This window comes from Rana temporaria, chromosome 12 (genome assembly GCF_905171775.1).
Source record: "Rana temporaria chromosome 12, aRanTem1.1, whole genome shotgun sequence".
NCBI lineage: Eukaryota > Metazoa > Chordata > Amphibia > Anura > Ranidae > Rana > Rana temporaria.
The window spans coordinates 17,405,046-17,425,702 of NC_053500.1; the positions used below are offsets into that span (position 1 = coordinate 17,405,046).

The 20,657-nt window shown below is 47.3% G+C and overlaps 1 protein-coding gene across 1 annotated transcript in view; it reads right to left on the bottom strand.

The window, feature by feature from the left end:
* Positions 1-381: 381 nt before the first annotated feature.
* SLC17A9 (solute carrier family 17 member 9) overlaps positions 382-20,657 on the bottom strand; it is a 29,046-nt gene continuing 8,770 nt past the window's right edge. The window contains exons 3-13 of the mRNA XM_040329747.1: positions 18,866-19,005; positions 16,423-16,522; positions 14,768-14,889; positions 11,507-11,600; positions 9,697-9,793; positions 9,486-9,573; positions 6,258-6,292; positions 6,059-6,174; positions 4,013-4,068; positions 2,649-2,678; positions 382-1,297 (exon numbers count right to left, since the gene is read on the bottom strand). Of these exons, the coding sequence (XP_040185681.1) occupies positions 1,128-1,297; positions 2,649-2,678; positions 4,013-4,068; positions 6,059-6,174; positions 6,258-6,292; positions 9,486-9,573; positions 9,697-9,793; positions 11,507-11,600; positions 14,768-14,889; positions 16,423-16,522; positions 18,866-19,005 (1,048 nt within the window). The 3' untranslated portion in view covers positions 382-1,127. The remainder of the gene's footprint in view (positions 1,298-2,648; positions 2,679-4,012; positions 4,069-6,058; positions 6,175-6,257; positions 6,293-9,485; positions 9,574-9,696; positions 9,794-11,506; positions 11,601-14,767; positions 14,890-16,422; positions 16,523-18,865; positions 19,006-20,657) is intronic.

A 20,657-nucleotide genomic window follows, 5' to 3' on the forward strand; every position in this document is an offset into this window, starting at 1 on the left:
GAGATCATAAGAGGAGATGGAGATCATAAGAGGAGATGGAGATCATAAGAGGAGATGGAGATCATAAGAGGAGATGGAGATCATAAGAGGAGATGGAGATCATAAGAGGAGATGGAGATCATAAGAGGAGATGGAGATCATAAGAGGAGATGGAGATCATAAGAGGAGATGGAGATCATAAGAGGAGATGGAGATCATAAGAGGAGATGGAGATCATAAGAGGAGATGGAGATCATAAGAGGAGAGATTTTTAATATTTAGACCCTATGGAATAAAATGGTGGGTGTTACAATCTTTTATGTCACATGGTATTTGCACAGCGTTTTTCTTTTAATGTATTTTTTTGGGGGAAAAAAATAAAAATAAAACACTAAAGTTAGCCCGTTTTTTGGTATAATGGGAAGATGATGTTATGCCGACTAAATAGATACCCAACATGTCACGCTTTAAAATTGCAGACCCCCCTTCTGCCATCCAAACTTCTGTCTCACTTCACTGCGGCCTTCATCTCGTTTTAAAAACGTACCCCCTTCTCCCCCAAAAGGTGCCAAATGTGGCAGCAGAGGGGGGTTTGGGGGTGTGGCACATAAGCGGAGCATTTCATTTTGGGGTAATTTGTGTTTTATGTTGTGAATAAAATATGGGTTTATGAGAGATGCAAATCATTGGCATTCGGTTTGAATGTCGATTTTACACAGCGTCACAACTTTTTTGGAATTGGGGTTGTAAGAAGGGCCCATCAGATGGAAGGTCCATTGGGCAAAACTCAAGGAACTCCGAGCCACCTCTGGAGGAACTAGACAATCCATGGAACCCTTTTTCAAAATGGCTGCTCTAAGGTGACCCCTGCTACAAGGTTCAAATTTAAGACCTCCTCTGGAGGCATCATTCATCGCCAAATCTTGTCCGATGTCTTTTTCGACGCATTGACCATCTTCAATCTGACGATCCCCGAAGACACATTTACAATGATTGGGTCCGGCTCAGGTCTTCGGCAAAGTGTAATCCTTCTTTAAATCTCTAAAGCATCATCTTTGGGTTGCATCAGAAGACCTTGGAGGGTCTCACCCTGAAATTTCCCCCAAAGTACTGGCCACGCTCGGGTTAAGCGGACGGTTCCTCGGGTTCTAGATCTTGAGGACAGGAGGAACGTTCTCGATGTCAATCCTCTCAGCTTTGGCAAACACCAAATAAACGAGTAGACCCAACACATTCACAGCAACCAGTAGGTGAAACATGGAATCCCAAGATCCAGTGATGTCGAGGAGGTAGCCAGAGAGGTAGACCCAAAGGATTCCTAGGATGGAGACACAACAGTTAGAAAAATCTGATCTAAGGAAATAAAATTGTGCTTGGCCTGTGGACCATGGCAGTTATTCAGAGGTTACCTAAACTGCACTGGGAAATATTAGCTGGAAAGCAGTGGTGGTGCGTCCATAAAGGGCGCACGGGCGCCACCCCTTCTCTCCTGCCACCTGTATCACCATAGATAGATTCATGCATTGCATTAATCTATCTATGGTTGCCGCTGCCACCCCCTATTCAGGTGCCCGGCCCTTTTCGGGTGCCAAGCCCCTGAATTACAGGGGCGGGGTGTTTTTGGAAGCACCCGATTAGAGCCATAAGCTCTAATAGGCGTCCAAAAAGGTGAACAGCGGGCGCCATGCTGGGTGCTCGCAGTTCACTCAGCGTTGTGTTAGGCAAGCAAATTAATTTTCCCATTCCTAACACTGAACCGCCTCTCAGCCAATCAGGTGATCGGGTCTGTAACCTGTCACCTGATTGGCTGAAACGGCAGGCGCTGTGATTGGATGCCTATCAGGTGTCCAATCATAGCAGAGGATGGGAAGAGAGGACGGGAGAAGATATCGCCGCTGTTACCCGCTGCCCTACCGAGACAGGTAAGTGCCGGGCGGGCGGACGGACGATGCACACTGTCGGAAACTGATGGGCACACTAAAAATTCATGGGCACACTAAAAATTCATGGGCACACTAAAAATACATGGGCACACTAAAAATACATGGGCACACTAAAAATACATGGGCACACAGGCTGCGTTACATGGGCACACAGGCTGCGTTACATGGGCACACAGGCTGCGTTACATGGGCACACAGGCTGCGTTACATGGGCACACAGGCTGCGTTACATGGGCACACAGGCTGCGTTACATGGGCACACAGGCTGCGTTACATGGGCACACAGGCTGCGTTACATGGGCACACAGGCTGCGTTACATGATTTTTTTTTTTTCAGTTTGATTGCGCCCCCCAAAACATCTGGAGCACCAGCCGCCACTGCTGGAATGTGTGTGCCAAGAGCACCCCCACCCCAACCCTATCCTAGGGTGACAAAGTTGGATAATTGAGCGTTGTCACCCTAGGACAGGAAGCAAATTACAGGAAGGATCACTTGGTAAAATTAAAAGAAAAAAGGCTTGAAAAAAAATAAAATAAATGCAGCCACCACATCTGAGAAATGGCAAGCTTCAATATATTACATTGTTCTTGGGTTTAGATCTATTTTACGCGTCTCTAACGGAACCCGATCACTTGTCATGTCACAGTGACCTCTTGTGGCAGGCGTGGGTTATACATGCAATTATTTTACTGAAAAAAAACTATAATGCACTTTATAAAACTTACCAAACACAGACCCGCCGGTGTTGGCCACTCCTAAAAACAAAAAAGGGGGTTTATTTATTTTTTGACTCATTTTTAAAAAGTACAAACATCAAACACAGACACGTGCCCATTGGTCCTGACCATCTAATGTCCCGGCCACATTTTTATATTTTTTGGGGGGAAGAAGCCCATGCAAACACAGGAGGAACAAACACTACACAAAGAACTAAAATTATCTCAAAATTGCAACTCAATGAGCAAAAATTCTAAGAATTGGCCACTGAGTCACCAGTGGTGGTGTCCAGAGGCGTTGCTAGGGGGGTGCGGTCCGCACCGGGTGACACCATCCCGTTTTTTTGTTTTTTTTTAGCCGACATGCCCAGCCTGCCCTGTGCAATCCCAGCCTGCCCTGTACCACCCCAGCCTGCTCTGTGCCACCCCAGCCTGCCCTGTACCACCCCAGCCTGCTCTGTGCCACCCCAGCCTGCCCTGTACCACCCCAGCCAGCCCTGTACCACCCCAGCCAGCCCTGTACTCCCCCAAACAGCCCTGTACCCCCCCCCAAACAGCCCTGTGCCACCCAGCCTGCCCTGTGCCACCACAGCCTGCCCTGTACCACCCCAGCCTGCCCTGTACCACCCCAAACTTTCCTATGCCACCCCAACTTGCCCTGTGCCATCCCAACTTGCCCTGTACCACCCCAATCTGCCCTATGCCACCATAATTTGCCCTATACCACCCCCAACCTGTCCAATGCCACCCTAACTTGCCCTGTACCACCCCAACCTTTCCCATGCTATCCCAACTTCCCCTATGCCACCCTAACTTGCACTATACCACCCCAACCTGCCTTGTACCACCCTAACTTGCCCTATACCACCCCAACCTGCCCTATGCAACCCTAACTTGCCCTATACTACCCCAAACTACTCTATATCACCCCAACATGCCCTATACCACCTTAACCTGTCCTATACCACCCCACTACACCAACCTGCCACTATACCATTCTATACTACCCTAACCTGCCACTATACTGCCCTATACTATCATTTACAGGGGCTGGTTTGGGGTGCGCCCCGTGCCCGTGAGCTGCCTGCTTGGTGCTGGGCAGCCTAGACAGAGGGGGGGGGGGGGTGACACCATGTTTTACCGCACCGGGTGACACCAACCCTAGTGACGCCACTGGTGGTGTCACAATACTGGCAGAGTATTAATATAATTTTTTTTTTCCTATTTTCTACCAGCAAGGATTCCCATGTTGTGCCTTTCTTCATTTTTTGGCTTTTCCAGAGATCTGATTGGGTACAAGCTGATCCAGTCAAATGCATGTTTTAAGGCTCCGATTGGTCTATGGCTGGACGAATCCAGATTCATGTACTCACCAAAAAGGAATCCAGAACAGGATGGAGCAAGTTCCTGAATGTTGATGGTTAGGCCGCTAGAAAACAGACAGTCAATTATTGTCAATCGGATTATCCCAAAATTGCAGTAAAAAAAAAAATAGAAGGAAAAATAATTGGTGTCTCTGATGGGTATGGTACTGGGGTGAAATACGCAGGATGCATTATAATTGAAGTGTTTTAGTTGATGTTGGCTCTGTGGCTATTAGTGATTGTCATGGAGAGTTATTTTCCACTGTTGTAGGCACGCCCCCAGAACTACATCTCCCATGAGCCCTGTCCCTACCTGAAGTGTGTGACCCGCCCCTGAGGAGTCAAGGTGGCAGCTTTGTCTTGCTGGGAAAGAAATGAATGTATGCAAGTGGAGGGGGGCAGAGAGGGGCTGGGATAGGCAGAGTCCTGTAGCTCAGCAATTCAGGTTGTACTGCAGTGCACTATAGCAGCGTTTAACTATGCAAAATCTCAAGGCTCCCCAGTCTACAAAACCGAATCAATGGGAAACCTGAGCCTGGGATGATATACAGAACCACCTGAAATTAACTTCACATTAGAGGTTCTTCGTCATGTCAGAGGTCCTCCCTGCATCACACCAGAGGTCCTCCCCTATCACACCAGACTTCCTCCATGCCAGAGGTCCTCTCCCCTCACGCCAGAGGTCCTCCTTTCACATCAGAGGTCCTCCCCATCACACCAGGAGACCCTCCCTGCATCATGTCAGAAGCCCTACCTTCACAGCAGAGGTCACCCCATTACTTCAGAGGTTACCCTTTCCTCACCCTATTACACCATAATTCCTCCACCATGTCAGAGGCCCTACCTTCACATCAGTGACCCCCCCCCCCCCCAAAACATGTCAGAGTGCCCCCCATCACAAGTTTACCCTCCCCCAGCATGTCAGAGTCCCCATAACAGCAGAGTCACCCCTATACCTCAGAAGCCCACTACATATGAGTCCCCTCATCATATCAACAACCCCCACCACTACATCAGAGGCCCCTCATCACATCAGACCACCCTCATCATTACCTGTCTCGGGTCAACGCTGTCCTTGAGGTCTTCTCCCTTCTCCTGTCTTTTGCTATGACACAGTGACACTGTGATTGGACGCCTGATAGGCGTCCAATCACAGCGCCTGTCGCTTCAGTCAATCAGGTGACAGGTAAAGAAGACCCGGTGCACCCGATTGGCTGAGAGGCGGGTCTGTGTTAGGGAAGCGATGTATTCGCTTCCTTAACACAGCACTGTGTAAGCAGCGAACGCACAGCAGTGCGCCCGCTGCTTACCATTTGGGAAGCCTATAAGAGCCTCGGGCTCTAATCAGGCGCTTCCAAAACACACCCGCCGCTGTAATTCATATGCCCGGCACTCGACAAGGGGCCGGACACATGAATAGGGGGCGGCAGCGGCAACAATAGATTGCAATGCATGAATCTATCTATTGGTAATTAGAGCGGTGCAGGAGAGAGGGGGCGGCGATCCTGCGCCCTCTATGGACGCACCGTCACTGTATTTTACTGTACTTTTTTTTAACCACTTAACGACCGCCCACTGTATATAAACGTCCTGTTTTTAAAGATGGATATTTTGGTAACGGCAGCAGCTGCTGCCACAACCAACCAACTCCAACCAACTCCATCTCTTCAGTGAGCAGTCCTGTCAACGATAACGGTGGTCTCCGCGGCGGATTCGCCGCGAGATCGCCGTTATCGGTGGCGGGAGAGGGGGGCCTCCCGCCGCTCTCCCGCGCCCTCCGCCGCTTACGGGAGCAGTCGGTAGCGGCGGAAGCGATCGGGTCCTTTCAGCTGCTGTGTCGGGATGCAAGTGAGGGCAAGATGGCCCCCACCTGTCCCCATAGCATTGCTGGGCTGAAGTGACGTCAAAACGTCAGTCCCGCCCAACGTCTTAAAGAGACATTTTTTTTGTTGGCATTTTTTTAAAAGACAAAATTTCCATTATTTGTTTTTTTTGCATTTAAGTCTAAATATGAGATCAGGGACTCCCGTGACCTTGCACAGAAGCGGTCCTTACCTGTGGTTAAAGGTCTGCAGGGCCACCGCCGCCGAGATAAAGACCAGGGCTTGGCAGAAGCTTTCAGACTGCCCTAGAAGGAGGAGGAAGATGCTGGAGATCCCCATTCCTATGACCTGCAGAGACAAGGGGCGCCATTAGAGGAGGGGAGAGAATTCAGAGGCTTCGGTCATTAAACAGAAAAACGGCATACTGGTACCTGCATGAGCTTCCGTACGAAGACCGGTTTATATCCTGAAGGAGAGAAGAGAGGGAGAGTTAGATGTCTCTGAAGACCAATGTCTTCCTTTATACACTGTAGTTTATTGTTCACTTCCTTGTAGCACAGGCGTCCTGGATTCATATCCACCGGGGACACCATCTGCTTGGGGGTCTATATTATCCCCCTGTGTCGGGTTTATCCCCATGGGTTTCGGTTTCCTATCACAGTCCAGTAACTGGATCTGGCCCAGAATGACTCAAATGCATGAATAACGAATTGCAAGTGTCTTTATAGCCCGGCACTATCCGGTGCTTCTCCTTGGCTCTCCCGTGCCATCGGGGGCCCGGAGAAAGAATTGGCTGGTGCTGGCTCACGACCATAGAGATGACTGGTGACCACATGGTCACCAGTCATCTCTATGACCGTCGGAGGCCCGGGCGCGACGCGTCACGCCCGGGTACCCGGAAGTAAACAAAGCCACAATCGCGGCTGTCGGCATGAGATCGTGAATTTTTTTTCACAATCTCATTCTTTCCAGCCTGGAGGAGAGATGTGGGGTCCTCATCTCTCCATAAAGAGGACCTGTCACACACATTCCTATTACAAGGGATGTTTACATTCTTGTAATAGGAATAAAAGTGATAAAAAAAAAGTGTAAAAAAATAAAAAGGGTAAAAAAAAAAAATCAAAAATAAATTGAGTAAAGTAAAAATAAAATATATATTTTTTTAAATGCCCCGTCAGCTCGCGCTCAGAAGCGAACACGCATGTAAGTCCCGCTCACATATGTAAACGCCGTTCAAACCCCACAGGTGAAGTATCGCCATGTGCGTTGGAGCGTGTGCAACAATTCTAGCCCTAGATTTCCTCTGTAACTCAAAAATAGTAACCTGTAAAAAAAATTAAAGCGTCGCCTATGGAGATTTTTAAGTACCGAAGTTTGGCGCCATTCCATGAGTGTGCGCAATTTTAAAGCGTGACATGTTAGGCATCCATTTACTCGGCGTAACATCATCTTTCACATTATACCAAAAAATTGGACTAAACTTTACTGTTTTGTTATTTTTTAATTCATGAAATCGTTTTTTTTCCCCAAAAAAAGTGTTTGAAAAATTATTGCGCAAATACCGGGCGAGAAAAAGAGAGTTGCAATGACCGCCATTTTATTCCCTAGGGTGTCTGCTAAAAAAATATTTTCCCGTATTTTCCGGCGTATAAGACGACTTTCTAACCCCTTAAAATCTTCTTAAAAGTCGGGGGTCGTCTTATACGCCGGTAACCTAACCTTACCTCGGACGAGAGGGCCTCCGTGATAGGCAAACACTGAACACTGTGCCTCCTGGGAAGCTGAATGTTCCGCCTATCACGGAACAGAAGACGTAGGAGGCGCGGCTTTTAAAAAAACGTACGGCCGCGATTCGCATGTCTTACGATAAGGCAAGGGCACGGTCTGGCCATGTAGTGGGGCACGGTCTGGCCATGTAGTGGGGCACAGTCTGGCCATGTAGTGGGGCACAGTCTGGCCATGTAGTGGGGCACAGTCTGGCCATGTAGTGGGGCACAGTCTGGCCAGGTAGTGGGGCACAGTCTGGCCAGGTAGTGGGGCACAGTCTGGCCAGGTAGTGGGGCACAGTCTGGCCAGGTAGTGGGGCACAGTCTGGCCAGGTAGTGGGGCACAGTCTGGCCAGGTAGTGGGGCACAGTCTGGCCAGGTAGTGGGGCACAGTCTGGCCAGGTAGTGGGGCACAGTCTGGCCAGGTAGTGGGGCACAGTCTGGCCAGGTAGTGGGGCACAGTCTGGCCAGGTAGTGGGGCACAGTCTGGCCAGGTAGTGGGGCACAGTCTGGCCAGGTAGTGGGGCACAGTCTGGCCAGGTAGTGGGGCACAGTCTGGCCAGGTAGTGGGGCACAGTCTGGCCAGGTAGTGGGGCACAGTCTGGCCAGGTAGTGGGGCACAGTCTGGCCAGGTAGTGGGGCACAGTCTGGCCAGGTAGTGGGGCACAGTCTGGCCAGGTAGTGGGGCACAGTCTGGCCAGGTAGTGGGGCACAGTCTGGCCAGGTAGTGGGGCACAGTCTGGCCAGGTAGTGGGGCACAGTCTGGCCAGGTAGTGGGGCACAGTCTGGCCAGGTAGTGGGGCACAGTCTGGCCAGGTAGTGGGGCACAGTCTGGCCAGGTAGTGGGGCACAGTCTGGCCAGGTAGTGGGGCACAGTCTGGCCAGGTAGTGGGGCACAGTCTGGCCAGGTAGTGGGGCACAGTCTGGCCAGGTAGTGGGGCACAGTCTGGCCAGGTAGTGGGGCACAGTCTGGCCAGGTAGTGGGGCACAGTCTGGCCAGGTAGTGGGGCACAGTCTGGCCAGGTAGTGGGGCACAGTCTGGCCAGGTAGTGGGGCACAGTCTGGCCAGGTAGTGGGGCACAGTCTGGCCAGGTAGTGGGGCACAGTCTGGCCAGGTAGTGGGGCACAGTCTGGCCAGGTAGTGGGGCACAGTCTGGCCAGGTAGTGGGGCACAGTCTGGCCAGGTAGTGGGGCACAGTCTGGCCAGGTAGTGGGGCACAGTCTGGCCAGGTAGTGGGGCACAGTCTGGCCAGGTAGTGGGGCACAGTCTGGCCAGGTAGTGGGGCACAGTCTGGCCAGGTAGTGGGGCACAGTCTGGCCAGGTAATGGGGCACAGTCTGGCCAGGTAATGGGGCACAGTCTGGCCAGGTAATGGGGCACAGCCTGGCCAGGTAATGGGGCACAGCCTGGCCAGGTAATGGGGCACAGCCTGGCCATGTAATGGGGCACAGCCTGGCCATGTAATGGGGCACAGCCTGGCCATGTAATGGGGCACAGCCTGGCCATGTAATGGGGCACAGCCTGGCCATGTAATGGTGGCACCGTGAGGCGAGGCATGACTAGTAGGAAGGGGGTACTCTTATACGGTGAGTATATCCCAAAACCAACATTTTGGCTGGAAAATTAGGGGGTCGTCTTATACGCCGGCAAATACAGTATATGTATGTATATATATATATATATATATATATATATATATATATATATATATATATATATATATATATATATATATATATATATATATATATATATATATATATATATATATATATATATATAATGTTTGGGGGTTCTGATTAATTTTCTAGCAAAGAAATTGTGATTTTTTACATGGAGAGAAGTGCCAGAATAGGCCCGGTGGAGAAGGGGTTAAACCAGCGGAGGTCTTACCTGTTTTAATGAGGTGGTCCGATAGGTGGCCGCTCAATATAGCGGCTGGAATGGCGGTAAGCCAAGGCACTACATTGAATACCAAGCCCTGGAAGAGAAGAGGACAGGTTGGCGCAGTTCTAGTATCAGGCCAGTAGATGGCGCATGATGATCACAGAATGTAACTTTTAAAGGGACAGTCCGTTAGTTGCGATTGGCAGGAGACGCTCACCTTGGAATCGGGGAAGCGGTTCTTGAAGAAGATTGGCACCCAGGAGAAGAGGGTGAAGGCGCTGCTGGCTACGCTGACCTGGCCGATGATCACAGCCCTGAAGATACAAACAGGGAAGAGTTTATAAATACCGATCAGCGACTGGCTGGGATTACACAATGACATTTATATTACCAACTAAATCTGACCTCCAGCCTTCCCTTCGGTCTCTCCTGGACTGAAATGATTTACTCAGATTTCACCGCACACTGCGAGCTTCTCACCATGTGCATTAGAAGCTGCAGCAAGTCCTATAGAGCCTGCGTCATTTGATGGCTGGAGAACAATCAGCATCATCTAGCCCTTTCCTACAGGATTTCAGTTTCTTCAATCATGGAGGCTTAGCATCACATGTGGGCGGTCTGTACGCAAATACAGCCTGCCTAGGAACACCCACTTTTCCAGAGCGACGCCCACTCATCAAGGAATTTTGATATTTGTTTAACCGCTTCCCGACCGCCGCACGCACTTTTACGTTGACAAAATGGCTCGGCTGCGCAAATGGGCGTATATATACGTCCCCTTTAATTTGCGAGCCGCGTGGTCGCGCGCACGTGCCACTGGTGGCCTGCACCCAACCCTGTCGCGGGCTCCATGACCGTGCCTGCGGGACCCGGACTCCATGTCCATCAGTGTCCCGCGATCGTTGAAGAACGGTGGAGATGTCGGTGTTAAACACAACATCTCCCCGTCCTTCCCCTGACATGTCACTGATTGTCTGGGAAGAGCGATCAGTGATGTGTCACGGCAAGCCACGCCCCCTAACAGTTAGAATCACTCCCTAGGAAACACTTAATCCCTTCAGCACCACCTACAGGTCAACCCTTTTACTACCAGTGTCCTTTTCACAGTAATCAGTGCATTTTTTATAGCACTGATCGCTGTAAAAAAAGACAATGGTCCCAAAAAGGTGTCAAAATTGTTCGATGTGTCCGCCGTAATGTCGCAGTCACGATAAAAAAAAAAATTGTAAAACAAAAAAAAATATTAATAAAAATGCCATAAAACGATCCCCTATTATGTAGATGCTATAACTTGTGCGCAAATCAATCAATAAACGCTTATTGCGATTTTTTTTTAACAAAACAAATATGTAGAATACGTATCGCCCGCAGTGTGTAAAAATGCTGTTTGATCCTGTCTTCTCTGATCTTTTCTTTCACAGTCCCCAATCTGCTGACAGAACAGAGCCTTGGGGACACCCTGCACATGTTCAGTTTTCTGTGTATTGCTAGAAAGTTTTTGTTGCATGTGATCAGCACAGGGCCAATCAGCACTGTCCAGACAGAGGGTCAGGCTTCCTGCAGCCTCATAGGACAATAAGGGGAAAATGAAAACTCCTCCTACAAGCTAGATAGAAGTCACAGGACTGCTCTATACTGCTGATGAGAAAGGGTATTTAGCAGTTTATAGTTACTAAAATAATTGCATTTCCATGTTCTGTGTACAATGCAAATCTCAACAAGCTCTGTCAACATGCCTTATAGCTCTCTATTGGTCGATGAGCCTGCCCTTCATAATATAAAGCCAATCAGGAGGCTTTTGGGGGGGGGGATTTGACTGCTATAGATAAAAGGCTCCTATTGAGTCTCTATACCAGGGGTCTCAAACTGGTGACCCTCCAGCTGTTGCAGAACTACGAGTCCCATGAGCTGACAGTTACAAGCATGACTCCCAAAGGCAGAGGCATGATGGGACTTGTAGTTCTGCAACAGCTGGAGGGCCACCAGTTTGAGACCCCTGCTCTATACACACACACACACAGACATACCAGACGGGAGCCTTCTTTAAGAGGAGTCTCCAGGGCATGTTGGTCTTGCCCGACGTAGCAAAACCTCTTCCCAGGTCAGAAAACATTCTCTGCTCTGTAAAAGAAAAGAAAAAAAAAAAGACACATTTAATTCTATGAAGTAGCAGACTCATAACGCAACTGTTCACCTTAATTTTTTTACTTTTTGGTGTATTCATAAAAAACATTTGCAGAGCTTATCATCGTGTATTTTCTTATTCATAAGAAAAGAGTGAATCATGCAAATTCTGCATTATGGCCACTAGATGGAGCTGATGAACATATGAAAGAAAAAGTGATACTTTAACTACTGTAGGGTTTCTAAACCAGGGTTCCATGGATCTCTAGGGTTCTTCCAGGAGCTTGCCAAGGGGTTCCTCCACGAGCTTGCCAAGGGGTTCCTCCACGAGCTTGCCGGGGGGGTCCTCCACGAGCTTGCCGGGGGGGTCCTCCACGAGCTTGCCGGGGGGGTCCTCCACGAGCTTGCCGGGGGGGTCCTCCACGAGCTTGCCGGGGGGGTCCTCCACGAGCTTGCCGGGGGGGTCCTCCACGAGCTTGCCAGGGGGGGTCCTCCAGGAGCTTGCCAGGGGGGGTCCTCCAGGAGCTTGCCAGGGGGGGTCCTCCAGAAGGTTGCCAGGGGGGTCCTCCAGAAGGTTGCCAGGGGGGTCCTCCAGAAGGTTGCCAGGGGGGTCCTCCAGAAGGTTGCCAGGGGGGTCCTCCAGAAGGTTGCCAGGGGGGTCCTCCAGAAGGTTGCCAGGGGGGTCCTCCAGAAGGTTGCCAGGGGGGTCCTCCAGAAGGTTGCCAGGGGGGTCCTCCAGAAGGTTGCCAGGGGGGTCCTCCAGAAGGAAGCCAGGGGGTTCCTCCAGAAGGTTGCCAGGGGGTTCCTCCAGAAGGTTGCCAGGGGGTTCCTCCAGAAGGTTGCCAGGGGGTTCCTCCAGAAGGTTGCCAGGGGGTTCCTCCAGAAGGTTGCCAGGGGGTTCCTCCAGAAGGTTGCCAGGGGGTTCCTCCAGAAGGTTGCCAGGGGGTTCCTCCAGAAGGTTGCCAGGGGGTTCCTCCAGGAGGTTGCCAGGGGGTTCCTCCAGGAGGTTGCCAGGGGGTTCCTCCAGAAGGTTGCCAGGGGGTTCCTCCAGGAGGTTGCCAGGGGGTTCCTCCAGGAGGTTGCCAAGGGGTTCCTTGAGCGAGAAAAAACTTCTGGCTCTCAGATAAGTTCCCACAGACCCCAAAGATCTTTTTAGCCATCTATAAAGGGAGTAACTCTTCCCAATGACCACAAGTGTAAGGAGCATTCTTCCCACTGACCATCACACTAATGTATCATGAGTTGTAGATATAGGAATTTTTAGCAGGGGTTCCCTGAGATTGGAAAGTTATTTCAAAGGGCTCCTCTGTGTTTAAAAGGTTGAAAGAGGCTGAACTACTGTATGCCTATAAGCTCCATCTAGTGGCTATAACATGGTATTTTCCTGATCCACGCTATTCTTAGGAATCAAAAGCAACCAAGTTTTTTTTTTTGAGACATTCACACAGAACGACTGTACAAGCAGTTTTGCAGGATGATTAGCTCTGCAAATGTATTACAAATAAGCTCATTTGTGTTTCACAAACATACATTCAAGTTTCAGTGGTGCCAATTCAATTCACAATACAGAAGTGTCATTTTTAGGGTGCCATCCATCTACAAGGCAACGTCTAAAAGTCTTTTACATCTAGCAGGTACAGACCCGGGCCCTATACAGCTTCCACGTCACCCAGCCTCTAAATCAGGGACCTGCAATTACAAAGACTGGCCAGCAGCCACTATAGATATGAACATCATTGTTCTGTGGTTTCCATTGCGACATTTCCTCTATTGCCTGGCAGCCATCACTGAGGGAAGCAATCGGGGATTTCCCCACAGACAGTGAAAGAGCCGTCATTTATTGCTGCTGTAAAGAGTACCCGGGAAAAAAAAAATGAATGTATACAATGACAAAGAATATCTAAAAAAAAAAAAAAAAAAAATCTAATCCCAAAAAAAAAAAAAAAAAAAAAAACACAACACAACCAAAAACAACCAACCACAAAAACAACCACCAACACACAAACAACCAACAAACAACCAACAACAACACCGCCAACAAACGCCAACAATTTAACCCCTTCCCACCCAGCATCCATTTAACCACTTGCCAACCGCTGCACGCCGGTATACGTTGGCAGAATGTCAGCGATAGGCAAATGGGAGCACCTGTACGTCTCCTTTGAGAATCAGTGTGGCGGGAGCCGTGACCGTGCCCGCGGGACCCCGCGGACTCTATGTCCGCCAGTGTCCTGCGATCGGTTCACAGAGAGGAAGAACAGGGGGATGCCTGTGTAAAAGAAAACAAAGAAAATAATTAGCTGATCGCCGCTATTACTAGTAAAAAAAAAATATATATATATATATTATTATTATTACTACTATTACAACAACAACAACAACAACAACAACAACAACATAAATCTATCCCCTATTTTGTAGACGCAATAACGTTTGCGTAAACCAATCAATATACACTTATTGCAATTTTGACCAGAAATCTGTAGAAGAATACGTATCGGCCTAAACTGAGGGGAAAATTTTTTTTTTTTATATATATTTCTGGGGGGTATTTATTATTTACAAAAAGTTAAAAAAAAAAATTTCTTCAAAATTGTCGCTTTATTTTTTGTTTATAGCGCAAAAAATAAAAAACCGCAGAGGTAATCAAATACCACCAAAAGAAAGCTCTATTTGTGGGGGAAAAAAACAACGTCAATTTTGTTTGGGCGCCACGTCGCACAATTGTCAGTTAAAGCGATGCAGTGTCGAATCGCAAAAAAAAAAGCCGGGTCATTGGGCAGCCAAATCCTCTGGGGCTGAAGTGGTCAACTGGGCAGTTACGGCCATGGGATGGGAAGGTCAGCCTGATCACATCACCACCAATAAGCCGTTACAGTGGTCACATGATCAGGCTCCCATCCCGCAGGCTCCTGATCATTACTAGAGAACGGGAGCCGTCTTTGGACACATTACACAGCCATGGTCCACTATTCTCACCACCGGGAAAGGCCATGCAGCCATCGCTGGAGGGCATGTAGGTAGGAAGTGGCTGAACATCGGCTGCAGGAAATTATCAGCACCGAGAGGTTAAAATTTGCAGCAGATTTTCCCTCTGCTTTAGCCGTACCCCCCCCCCCCCCCACCCCTGTAGGGTATCCCAGATGTACAGAAGGGAGACTTACTTTGCATGTAGGTGCCCAGGCAGTAGCCCCAGACAAGGGCAAGGAATCCAGCAAAATAAAAGACATAATCCCAGCCGTACCAATCCTGAAGAAGAGAACCAGCTCCTCCAATCAGCAGTGTCCTGCAACATGGAGACAGAGTGTAAATGCAGCAATACAAACACCAATCACTGCTTATTTTTCCCCTATTGTTGTTGTAGTGACAATCTCATTTTGTGCAAGGGCCAGCACTGGAATCGGAAGAGAAAGGGCCAGCACTGGAATCGGAAGAGAAAGGGCCAGCACTGGAATCGGAAGAGAAAGGGCCAGCACTGGAATCAGAAGAGAAAGGGCCAGCACTGGAATCAGAAGAGAAAGGGCCAGCACTGGAATCAGAAGAGAAAGGGCCAGCACTGGAATCAGAAGAGAAAGGGCCAGCACTGGAATCGGAAGAGAAAGGGCCAGCACTGGAATCGGAAGAGAAAGGGCCAGCACTGGAATCGGAAGAGAAAGGGCCAGCACTGGAATCGGAAGAGAAAGGGCCAGCACTGGAATCAGAAGAGAAAGGGCCAGCACTGGAATCAGAAGAGAAAGGGCCAGCACTGGAATCAGAAGAGAAAGGGCCAGCACTGGAATCAGAAGAGAAAGGGCCAGCACTGGAATCAGAAGAGAAAGGGCCAGCACTGGAATCAGAAGAGAAAGGGCCAGCACTGGAATCAGAAGAGAAAGGGCCAGCACTGGAATCAGAAGAGAAAGGGCCAGCACTGGAATCAGAAGAGAAAGGGCCAGCACTGGAATCAGAAGAGAAAGGGCCAGCACTGGAATCAGAAGAGAAAGGGCCAGCACTGGAATCAGAAGAGAAAGGGCCAGCACTGGAATCAGAAGAGAAAGGGCCAGCACTGGAATCAGAAGAGAAAGGGCCAGCACTGGAATCAGAAGAGAAAGGGCCAGCACTGGAATCAGAAGAGAAAGGGCCAGCACTGGAATCAGAAGAGAAAGGGCCAGCACTGGAATCAGAAGAGAAAGGGCCAGCACTGGAATCAGAAGAGAAAGGGCCAGCACTGGAATCAGAAGAGAAAGGGCCAGCACTGGAATCAGAAGAGAAAGGGCCAGCACTGGAATCAGAAGAGAAAGGGCCAGCACTGGAATCAGAAGAGAAAGGGCCAGCACTGGAATCAGAAGAGAAAGGGCCAGCACTGGAATCGGAAGAGAAAGGGCCAGCACTGGAATCAGAAGAGAAAGGGCCAGCACTGGAATCGGAAGAGAAAAGCCAGCACTAGGATCAGAAGAGAAAAGCCAGCACTAGGATCAGAAGAGAAAAGCCAGCACTAGGATCAGAAGAGAAAAGCCAGCACTAGGATCAGAAGAGAAAAGCCAGCACTAGGATCAGAAGAGAAAAGCCAGCACTAGGATCAGAAGAGAAAGGGCCAGCACTAGGATCAGAAGAGAAAAGCCAGCACTAGGATCAGAAGAGAAAAGGCCAGCACTAGGATCAGAAGAAAAAAGGCCAGCACTAGAATCAGAAGAGAAAGGGCCAGCACTAGAATCAGAAGAGAAAAGCCAGCACTAGTCCTCTAAAAAAACAAGAGTAAGAAAGAATCATGTAGAGAAACCCCGGAGGGAATCGTAGATGAGATGCAACATTGGAGAAGACAGATTTCAGAAGTCCACTTTACCCGCACTGGGAGCCACAGCCAACAAAGCTGCAGAAGAATCCACGTTCCTTGTCACGGACTCGCACAGCGAACACGCTGCTTAGAGACGGAAAGTGAACTCCTAGAAGATAAAACACAAAGAATTATTGTTACATAGTAGATAAGGATGGACAAAAAAGAGGCGATACGGGTCCTTCAAGTTCAACCTCTATGTGCGTTTACTGTTTATACGTTTTAAATACAAAATTAGTGTAAGAGGCTAAAGAAAGACAGTCGGTGGTTGGAGAAATCCCCATAGAGACTTATATAGGGCTACCAACTAATTGTGCAAAGTAGAGTGACCCCTTCATACCCTGTTTCCCCAAAAATAAGACCTACCCTGAAAATAAGACCTAGCATAATTTTCCAGGAGGGCTTCAATACAAGCCCTACCCTGAAAATAAGCCCTAGTTTAAAATGCTTGTAAAATCCTATAACCCACTCTATTACAGTATTATATAATGTACAATGTGTGTTTCTGTAATATAAATGCAGGACAGAGAGCTCCAGCGGGTCAAGGAAGTGCAAAGTGGCGCTATAATGAAGGTATTTGGCCCAATTATATTACAGAAACACACACATTGTACATTATATAATACTGTAAGAGAGTGGATTATAGGATTTTACAAGCATTTTAACTAATTTCACACTGGGGATTCCTGACAGGCAGGGGGGGGGGGGAGAGCTGGGAGAGAAGACAGCACATTACATGGTAAGACCTACCCTGAAAATAAGCCCTACTGTGTCTTTTGTTGCCAAAATTAATATAAGACCCGGGCTTATTTTTGGAGAAACACGGGTAGCACATATTCGGCTGTCTGAAATCACATGGACATGGATGAAACATGGGATGTTGTGCAAGGCTTGGTCAAACAGTACAGTACAGTGGAACCTCGGATTATGAGCATAATCCATTCCAGAAGAATGCTTGTAATCCAAAGCACTTGCGCATCAAAGCGAGTTTCCCCATAGAAGTCACTGGAAACTAAGATAATTTGTTCCGCAGCTGACTTCTATGGCATGCAATACCACATGTGGCCAAAGGTTTGAGGGGGGGCCGGAGAGCCTCAGAAAGACTTGGGGACAGCTCGGCTGATCTCGGAAACTGAGTATTTCCGAGCAGGGTTTGACAAATTTTCTTGGAATCTAGGAGCCAGCTAAAAAAAGTTAGGAGCCAGAAAACGCGCCCCGTCCCGACGAGCTTGCGCGCAGAAGCGAACACATACGTGAGCAGCGCCCGCATATGTAAACGGTGTTCAAACCACACATGTGAGGTATCGCCGCGATTGGTAGAGCGAGAGCAATAATTCTAGCCCTAGTCCTCCTCTGTAACTCAAAACATGCAACCTGTAGATTTTTTTAAACGTCGCCTATGAAAATTTTAAAGGGTAAAAGTTTGTCGGCATTCCAGGAGCGGACGCAATTTTGAAGCGTGACATGTTGGGTAGGAATTTACTCGGCGTAACATTATCTTTCATAATATAAAAAAAAAAATGGGGATAACTTTACTGTGGTCCTATTTTTTAATTAAAAAAAGTGTCATTTTTCCCCAAAAAAGTGCGCTTGTAAGACCACTGCGCAAATACGGTGTGACAGAAAGTATTGCAACGATCGCCAATTTATTCTCTAGGGCGTTAGGATAATATATTTTATATATATATATATATATAAATAAAATGTTTGGGGGTTCTAATTAGAGGGAAGAAGATGGCAGTGAAAATAGTGAAAAATTACATTAGAATTGCTGTTTAACTTGTAATGCTTAACTTGTAATACCAACGGCTCACCACCAGATGGCTTTTTTTGCCCACCTTCCAAGCCAAGTCGCCAGGACACTATTTCTATTCGCCATGGCGACCGGGATTTGTCGAGCCCTGTTTCCGAGTATTATTGAACGGCTCTAAACCGTTCCGAGTGTCACCGGCGCCCCTGCACCTCTGGCCAAATGCGGTACTGCACACCCCATTAGCTTGAATTCTGCTCGGTTTGCGAGACAACACTTACAAACCAAGTCAGAATTTAAAAAAAACGCTTGTTACTCTGCGAATGAGGGGGAGGAAGTGATGAGGTAAGTGGTAAGGAGATGCATGGCATGAGCATCTACTGGTGATAAATGGGTACCTGGAGAAAGCTCATTCATACCAGAAAGTCAAAAATGACATTCAAGATGCAGGTCAGTGCCCTAAAGAGGCAGAGTGTGCCCCCCTTTTGCCAACCCCCCCAAAAAAAACACATCACACAGGTCTACCAAATACAATGGAATTTCCTTGGTCCATGCACTTTGCTACCTCTAGACATGACAAGGGATCTGGTGGGATCATGACTGATGAGGGCAACTACAATGTAACAAAAGATGGGGAGCAGATGGAAGAACCCCCTTTACCATAATCCCTGCCCCAAAAAATCCTGTGTGCCCATGTCTCACCTTGTAACAGTCCCATAAGGAAGCGCAGAAAACTGACCAGGTAGAGGGACGCTGTGGTGGCGCGGGCGGCCAGAGGGGTAACAATTGTGATGAGCCCCCATAGCAGAGCGGACACCAGGAGGACTCTTTCCCCGCCGACTCTAGAGACAGAAGACAGAATGTTATCAGCAGGAAGAGAACAGAATACACAAACCCCCCACCACTAAGAACTGGGCGACGTTATCCCAGCAACCAATCATCCTCTCCCTTTCATGTGTCTAGGGTAGATTGGACAATATCAATTGAAAATTCTAACTGGTTACAAAGTTAAAACGCACAATTTCCCGTACAGATGTCGTAGGCTTTCACACAGGTGCATGAATGACCCCTGTATTGCTTGTAACATGGTTATCTCTTATGATCGGCAGCTCCATCTACTGGTCATAATACAGTATTTTTACAAAATGCCTCATCTGAAAACAATACCACATTATGGCCACTAGATGGAGCCACTACAGCGTTCATTCGTTGTCCCAGTACAGATCTTTAAAAATAAGTTTATTATACCTAGAGCTCCCTTCCAGACACTTGTACACATGAAATATTAAAATTTGGCACCACATAATTTTTTATTAAGAAAATATAAAATATTATATGTATCTACCTCGCGCAGCCAATCTGAAAAAGGTAGGAAAAGCAGCTTTCTACAGCAGGGAGATCAGATTACACACACTGCAGACTGACTGATTTAGTAGACACGCCACTTTTTAAATTAGAGGGTTGGTGCCTTTTAAGCGTGTAGGCCGTGAAAGAAAAAGCTCAGCATGCTTTGCAAATATGTGTTTTTAGATTATAAGCTCTCATGGGCAGGACCCTTCCTAATCCCCCTGTATTGAATTGTATTGTAACTGTCCTTACTCCTTTTATTAGACATGTGCAATTGGTTTAGTTCTGAATTCGATTAACAAATTTTGACAAAATTCATTAATTCCAAAAATTTCAGAATTTTCTAATTTCCCTACATTTTCTAAATTTCCCTAAATTTTCTACATTTCCCTACATTTTCTACATTTCCCTACATTTTCTACATTTCCCTACATTATCTACATTTCCCTACATTTTATTAATTTCCCTACATTTTATTAATTTCCCTACATTTTATTAATTTCCCTACATTTTATTAATTTCCCTACATTCTAAAATTCCGAAAATTCTAAAATTCAAAAAATTCCGAAAATTCTAAAATTCCGAAAATTCTAAAATTCCGAAAATTCTAAAATTCCGAAATCAGAGATGAGGAAATTCCAAATTGTGAAATTTGGAAATTCGAACATTTAGAATTAGAGAATACGAAAATTCAGATTTTTCAATTTCAGAATTCCAAATTTTCGAATTCCCGAAAAATGCCAAAAAAAAAACACAAAAAAACAAAAAAAACAAACACATTTTTCGGCAGGGCACATGTCTACCTTTTATATTGTAAAGTGTTGTGCAAACTGTTGGCACTCCCTATATGTATAATAATAATAATTATAATAATAATAATAATAATACCAATATATTAATAATAAATGAATAAATAATAGTACATAATAATAATAATAATAATAATAATATTATAATAATAATAATGCGTGTTGTACAAATAAGTATGGAATATATTTATAATACAACACATTTTTTTTAAACAAATAAGAGATTTAAAATATCAGTTCATAAATGAGGGAAAACATTTTTCCCCTATCATGGTGGGAGTATTCTACAAGCTAAAGTAATGAAAACTAAACCTGGGCACAAGGGCGCCCCCTACAGT